Source organism: Pinus tabuliformis, chromosome 6, assembly GCF_031772625.1.
Source record: "Pinus tabuliformis cultivar Carrire ecotype Pingquan chromosome 6, CPIR1, whole genome shotgun sequence".
Classification (NCBI taxonomy): Eukaryota; Viridiplantae; Streptophyta; class Pinopsida; order Pinales; family Pinaceae; genus Pinus; species Pinus tabuliformis.
The window spans coordinates 1,755,729,722-1,755,736,640 of NC_142292.1; the positions used below are offsets into that span (position 1 = coordinate 1,755,729,722).

Genomic DNA, 6,919 nt, shown 5'->3' on the forward strand with positions numbered 1-6,919 from the left:
TTTTGAATTTATTAATAAAAATCAATTTACAAATTAATATGTAAATAAGATAATAAAGGGTGTTGGGCCTGGAGTATGCCCTAAAACTGCTTCTACTTGGCTAAGAGCTCGTCTTCCTCGGACGTAAGGAAACAGGTTAACGGCCCAAGACCCAGAGGCATCTGGCAAGAGTGAAACCCTGCTCCCTTACGGACCACCAGCGGGTTATTTCAGGTGGCGTGGTTTTCCTTGATAACAGTGATGTGTCAACTGACATTCGCGGATAGCAGCCAGAGATGGCTGTCCTCACTGTTGGTTTGACAAACTGAGTTTGATAGGTTTTTCCACCTTTTGAAAAAAAAAAAAAAAAAAAAAAAGAAAAAAGATAATAAAGGGTGTCCCGAGAAACCAAAAGATAAAAACTACCCGAAACCCTAGTAATAATGTTCCATCATGAACCAAGAAAAATCAACAATAAATTTGTTTATAATAATGCCTCTAACACGTATGCACTTTCCGTGTTTCGCGTGACAAAAGTGAAAGGAAGAAACTTCCTGGAATGTGCCAAGCAAGAAAAAGAGTCTCATGATGGTGGAACTTTTAATTATTTCGAATATATTTCAATTAAGAAACCTCCGGGAATGTTCCGAGCAAGAAACCTCTTACCTTGCTCCTTTTTTTGGGGTTGTAAAATAACATTACAATACTGGTTGAGATACAGCACATCCTTTCCACCCATAGTGAGATACAATACTCGTTTGGCTCGGATTCGGCTGCAGCTTCTTGCTTCCAGTTTTGGATAACCGCCTCAGCTATTCATCTTATTCATTGTGTCAGCGGTTCTTCTTATTTTCAGTCCATCCATTCATCCCATTCCGCCTTCTGCAATGGCAAACCTATCCACCCCACCGCAACAGAAGGGCGATGCTTCATCGTCTTCTGCCTCCACCTCTTGTCCCCGATATGATGTTTTCATCAATCATCGGGGACCCGATGTTAAAAACACCTTCGTTAGCCATCTCGACAAGCGCCTTCGTGAACATGGATTGTGGCCGTTTCTTGACAGGCCTGAACTGCAGGCCGGACACGACATCAAGTCTCAAATCGAAGCCGCTATTCGAGTGGCTTCTGTGCACATCGCGATTTTTTCTCCGACTTATGCGGAATCGACATGGTGCCTCGACGAACTAGTCCTTATGCTCAAGTCCGGGGCTCCCATTGTTCCAATATTTTTCAATGTCGAGCCTTCTGAGGTCAGGTGGAACGACAAAAAGGGAGCATACGCTGAAGCCCTGAAAAAACTCGAGCAGAAGACAAGCAGCGACCCTGAAACTAATGGAGAGAAGCCACGCCACGACTCCGCTACCATTCAAGGCTGGAGAGCTGCTCTTTCTCATGTCGCAAATCTGAAGGGTTGCGAACTGAAGGGCTTTAATGGGTAAACATTTTTAACTATTTCGTGTCCGTTTTAGTTCCTTGATTGGTATTTGATATTAATTAAATTTGATTAAGTGAAGGAGTTAAAGTTATTAGGTTAACAGTTGTAGTTTCGGGTACTTTGAATCAGTGAGAGACCTGTGGTATTGAGTATATCCTATTACATGTGACCAAATTTGGGGATTTCCCATGTCACAAGTTTTGGGGATGTTCTGATGTTTCCACCATGTGGTTTTTCAGAATAAATCATAGTGCATATGCGTTGTTCTTAGATGTATGATTGTTATCCTTATTGCTCTACCAACACTTCATATTTACCCAAGCGTTTCTCATTGGTTACTCATCCAGGAACGAGCAGGAGCTCCTGGATGAAGTTGTGCGAAACGTATTGAAAAAACTTCCAAAAACACCACTTTTTGTGGCTAAATATCCAACTGGTTTGGATGATAAGCTACAAGACTTTGAAAGTACAGTGCTGTCGCAGCAGGGGCAGGAGCGTGACGTCCAGGCCAGGGTTGTGGGAATTATAGGTGTTGGTGGTATTGGGAAAACCACTTTGGTGAAACAGATCTTCAACCGTAGGTGCTCTGAGTACGATGGATCCTCCTTTCTATCTGATGTTAGTGAAACTGCAGCTAGAAAATCTCTGGTTGCAAAATGGTTGATTTGCAAATGAAGCTCATTAAGGACTTGACACACAGGGATATTAAAATTGAGATTGTGGACCAAGGTGTGATAATCCTTAAACGTTACCTAGCTTGTTGTAATGCAATGATAGTTTTAGATAATGTAGAGAAGGCCGATCAATTGGATGCATTCTTACCAATTAGGGATGTTCTTAGTTCCAATAGCTTGATAATAGTTACCTCTCGGGACAAGCATGCTCTCCTATGTTCAGAAATAGCAGATTCATCAATTTATAAGCTCAGCGGGATGAATAGAGCACACTCCCAAGAGTTGTTCTGCTCATATGCCTTCAATCGGCCACATCCACCACCAGGATTTGTAGATCTGGTGGAACGGTTTGTAAGGGCCTGTGATGGATTCCCGTTGTCATTGAAAGTTACTGGGGCTCTTCTTTGTGGAAGAGATGACACATATTGGAAAGAGCTATTGAATGATTTTCACAAGATACCACCCGCGGACATACGGGAAACGCTCAAAATTAGTTATAATTCACTCGACCAAGAGTACCAGCAAATATTCTTAGATATGGCCTGCTTTTCTATAGGAGAAGATATGGATACAGCAAAAAGAATATGGGGAGCGGTGGGGATTTCAAATTTAGAGAGCAAGTGTCTTCTGGAACTGGACAGCGGAAAGCGGATAACAATGCATGATCAGGTTAGAGATATGGGAAGATATACTGCTGCGGAAAGAACAATGCCCCATCGTCTTTGGTGTCACGCCACCAACAATAACAATGTTGATAAGTTATTTGAAGAATCGTCGTGGTCTGTAAGTGATTCAAACATTCCTCTCTGGTTCAAAATTTTTAAAGTTGTTTTGTTCAACGCAAGATCTGTGCCCTGGATACTATCTATCTTTTATTTTTATGATTGAATAGGTCACAACCGAAGTTCGCGGGATTTCGACGGTTCATCGTGTAGACGGTTTTCATTATGGATTCGGTGTCCGTTCAGAAATGTCATGGTACAAAAGGCGTAGTCAGGAGCTGTTGGAAAACTGTAAGTGGGCACTGTTCAATACAGACCGTTATCATGGTTTGCGAATTCTTGCAAGTGAAGATTATTATGTAGAAGCTATATTGAGGAGGGTGCGGTCACCACATCTCATATGGCTCCGCTGGTATAAATGCCCCTATTCTTCCCTGCCTTCTTGGGTTCCCCTGGAACATTTAAGAGTTTTAGAAGTGAGAGGAAGCAGATTGAAGACCTTGTGGCAACAGGAATCTCAGGTACGCAATTTTGCGTGTTTATACTTATTCTTTTATTTCGATTTCAATCTCAGTTTGTAGATGAGAATCATCTCGAAATCTTTCTTACAGTGGACATGTGGACATTGCAGCCGCCTCTCGAGTTGCGAGAGTTAAACATCTACGCTCCCTTTTCAGATTTTCCGAAGTCTATTGGACAACTGAAGTACCTTGAAAAGATTGTTGTGGATTATGATGGGACTGTCCAAATCAAAACTTTGCGAGAGGAATTTTGTTATATGCACTCTTTGACATGCCTGGTCTTAAGACAATTCACAAGAATGAGATCGTTGCCTGATTCGCTGGGAAAGCTAACAAATCTTCAGCACATCGATTTGTCTTATGCTACCAGTTTGGAGATGCTGCCTGATTCCATCGGAAAGCTATCAAACCTCCAGTCCATTGATTTGTCTTATTGTTCCCGCCTGGCGATGCTGCCAAATTCTTTTGGGAATTTGACTCGACTCAAACGTCTGTCTTTGAAAGAATGTAGGAATGTGACCATTTTCAAAGAGACACTTGGAAATATTACCACGCTGGAATTCTTGGATCTTTCATGTTGTTCCGAGTTGAAAGAATTGCCTCCCCAGGTCGCACATCAACGATTCCTGGAAAAATTATATTTGTTGGATGCCGAGTTAAAAGAATTGCCAAGCGGTATTGGAGATCTATGCAACTTGGAGGTTCTGCATTTAGGGGACCATTTGTTGGAAGTGCTGCCATCTTGCCTCGGTTCCCTCAATAGCTTGAAGGATTTGCGGGCGGGCAATTGCCCGCGATTGAAATGCTTGCCGGATACTTTTGGACGGTTGACTCAACTGACAGATTTGAGGTTGGTTTCTTGTGGGGTACAAAAGTTACCACAGGATATTCTCCTGCTGAACAATCTCGAATACTTTCTCATAAAAGATTGTCCATTGGGCGAACTTCCATTTAAAACAGCAGAACGAGAAAAAGAAACAGTAGCAGCGTTGAATGAATTGGACGACTCCAATGGCAAATGTATCTTTGGTTTGGAGAGGCTCCGGGAATTTGAACTGGTTAGAGTACAGATAAGGGAGGTAAGCTTTCCTGAAGGAGTTTGCCGAAACCTTAAAACACTTAATTTGTATGACTGTGAGGAATTGAGGCAGATAGGAAGGCTTTCTGGTATCTATGATTGTGAAAATGTAAAGGAGCTCACCAGTCTTGAAACGTGGACATCATCTTTGGATTACTTGTGTGTGAGTGGATGTAGCAAACTCAAGAGCATACAAGCTTTGGAACACCTCCCAAACCTTGGAGTACTAGATGTCAGTGATTGTGATGAGATAGAAGTGTTGCCATCTCTGGAACATCTGAAACATCTGACACATTTGTATGTCTCTGGATGTAGTAAACTAAAGACCATACAAGGGTTGGAACACCTTACAATGCTTCACTGGCTATTTGTTGCTGATCTCGCCGAGATAGAAGAGTTGCCAGCTTTGGAAAATTTATGGTTGTTGAGCGTTATTCGATGTCCCAAGTTCAAGTGCATGCAAGGGTTGGAGCACTTCAGAAAGCTTAAATATTTATCTGTTGAAGAATGCGCTGAGATAGAAGAGCTGCGAGGTGTGGAACATTTAATGTCCTTGCGAAGACTTAGAGTAAGGTACTGTCCCAAACTGCAGTGGCGCGGGAGAGTAGTGGAGCAGTTGCGCCAACGATTGAAGGAAGAAGATTTCATATATGTAAAAGAAAGCAAAATGAAGAGGCTGTGGTCCGCTATTTGTGGAGCGAGAGAGTGTGAGGGGGATAGAAAAACAGGAAAAAGAATGAAGAGCATGTGAAATTAAGAGCATGGGAAAGTATGTATATTTTAATATTTTTATGTTAAGGCTTATTGCATTTGTCTCTTTGTTTTGGTGACGTTGGTCTTGGTTGGTAGTAAGTGGGTTAGTATTGGGTTCATTTAATTTAGTTGTTAGATGCGGTGGAAGACACATTGTTGATATTAGATAGATAGATGGCAAAACTTCAAAACTCCAACCATTCGAACACTTCGTGGTTGTCAAATTCTGTTTTGGTGAGAGGTGTTATTTTAAAAGAGAAACATATTTTAATAACCAAATCTTTACATAAAATTATTTTTATTTTAAAATTTTATTTTCTTTCTTGAAAAACATTATATAAGTAAGCCGGTGCTCATGTTAAATTTAAAAAATGAAAATAGTTTATTTTTTAATTCAAAAATATTTATTTATTAATGATAATGTAAATGAGCATGAAATTAGTTTATTTTTTAATTGAAAATTATTTTCTTATTAGTAAGTTGATTAGTTTTAGACCAAGGTTTTATTAATATTATTAGTTAATCATTTAAGTTGGTTTGTAACTAATTTTATTATCAATGTGGAGTCATTTTTTAAGACATAAATAAGTTATAAAACTCACTTTTTAAGAAATAAGTTATAAAACTCATAAAAATAGTATTTTGCAATTTAATGTTATCAAATGAAATAAGTTAATTTTTTTGTAATTTGGCAGGACCACATCTATGACTTCATATTAAGAAGTGTTTTAGCAAAACACTTGATCACCATCTATCCAAAACCCCATAGACATCAAATGAAAAAGTTAAAAATTATTAAAATAAATAAATTTTGATGAAAACTTTTAACTCAATTTTAATAAAAATTGCGATTTTATTTTATTTTTTCTCCAATAATATTTCATTTATTTTCAAATCAATTCAAAATATTCAAAAATAATTCTTTCATTAAATTTTAATATCTCTTTTACTTTTTTTAACATTAAAAAAATTATATTAAACATAATTTAATTTACAATATATAAAATTTAATTAAAAATAAATAAATGAGTTCTATTTCCATAATTTTATTTACAATATATAAATTTATATAAAAAAAGAATGAGTTCTATTTCCATACAATTTCATGGCTAGAAACACAAATAGGATGCCTTTTGGAAATGAAAGCATTTGAAATAATCTTTGTTTGTGAAAAGTAATGATCATATTATGCATTGAATAAACAAGTTTTATGATTAATATTCTAATATGGAATTGAGCCTTATAACTTGTCTATGTTATTTTAGATATAAATGTTAAGCTAAATTGACAAATGTAATATATTGGTGTAGAAATCAAGAGCAGATGAAGTAAAGAAGTAAAATTATTGTTAAGATGGAATATTGATTTATATATAGAGAGGGGGGGGGCATGTTAGTGTAGTTCTTAGTTAAGTTAGGGGGGGGGCGAGGGGCGCCATGTTAGTGTAGTTCTTAGTTAAGTTAGAAAAAACATGATGAATATTCAATACGATTAATTACATTTTGTTTAAAGGTAATTATTCAATTATAATTATTAAAAAGAGGGATTAAATTGTGTATTTTTAAAATAAAAAGAGATTTAAATCCACTCAAAATCAAGTTCATGTGAATAGATAGTGTTGTTAATTTTTTTTTAATAATTAGCTTTAAAGAAAACAATTGAAAAAGAAGTAGACACAGACGGAGATTTGAATATGGAGTGCCCTAACAATACACTCATTCACTCTCAATTCAAAGTTCTATGGGCATTGTTTT

General features: G+C 37.6%; 2 protein-coding genes across 2 annotated transcripts; both read left to right on the plus strand.

The window, feature by feature from the left end:
- The first annotated feature begins 602 nt into the window (after nucleotides 1-602).
- Nucleotides 603-2,092, plus strand: LOC149265951 (toll/interleukin-1 receptor-like protein). Its single transcript, XM_089429884.1, has 2 exons — nucleotides 603-1,417; nucleotides 1,765-2,092. The coding sequence occupies exons 1-2, from the start codon at nucleotides 867-869 to the stop codon at nucleotides 2,090-2,092; spliced, it is 879 nt and encodes a 292-aa protein (XP_089286010.1). The 5' UTR covers nucleotides 603-866.
- On the plus strand, nucleotides 2,074-5,380 carry LOC149265952 (uncharacterized). The gene is made up of 3 exons (XM_089429879.1): nucleotides 2,074-2,874; nucleotides 2,984-3,334; nucleotides 3,445-5,380. Exons 1-3 carry the CDS (start codon nucleotides 2,074-2,076, stop codon nucleotides 5,161-5,163), a joined length of 2,871 nt encoding a protein of 956 aa, XP_089286005.1. The 3' UTR covers nucleotides 5,164-5,380.
- The last annotated feature ends 1,539 nt before the right edge of the window (nucleotides 5,381-6,919 follow it).

Bases quoted from the DNA above. Each gene is read 5' to 3' on its own strand.
- LOC149265952 (XM_089429879.1), top strand. From the start codon at position 2,074: ATGGTTGATTTGCAAATGAAGCTCATTAAGGACTTGACACACAGGGAT. The intron at 2,875-2,983 runs GTAAGTGATTCA...ATGATTGAATAG, and splicing joins TTGAAGAATCGTCGTGGTCT to GTCACAACCGAAGTTCGCGG. The intron at 3,335-3,444 runs GTACGCAATTTT...TGGACATTGCAG, and splicing joins TGTGGCAACAGGAATCTCAG to CCGCCTCTCGAGTTGCGAGA.
- LOC149265951 (XM_089429884.1), top strand. From the start codon at position 867: ATGGCAAACCTATCCACCCCACCGCAACAGAAGGGCGATGCTTCATCG. The intron at 1,418-1,764 runs GTAAACATTTTT...TTACTCATCCAG, and splicing joins GAACTGAAGGGCTTTAATGG to GAACGAGCAGGAGCTCCTGG.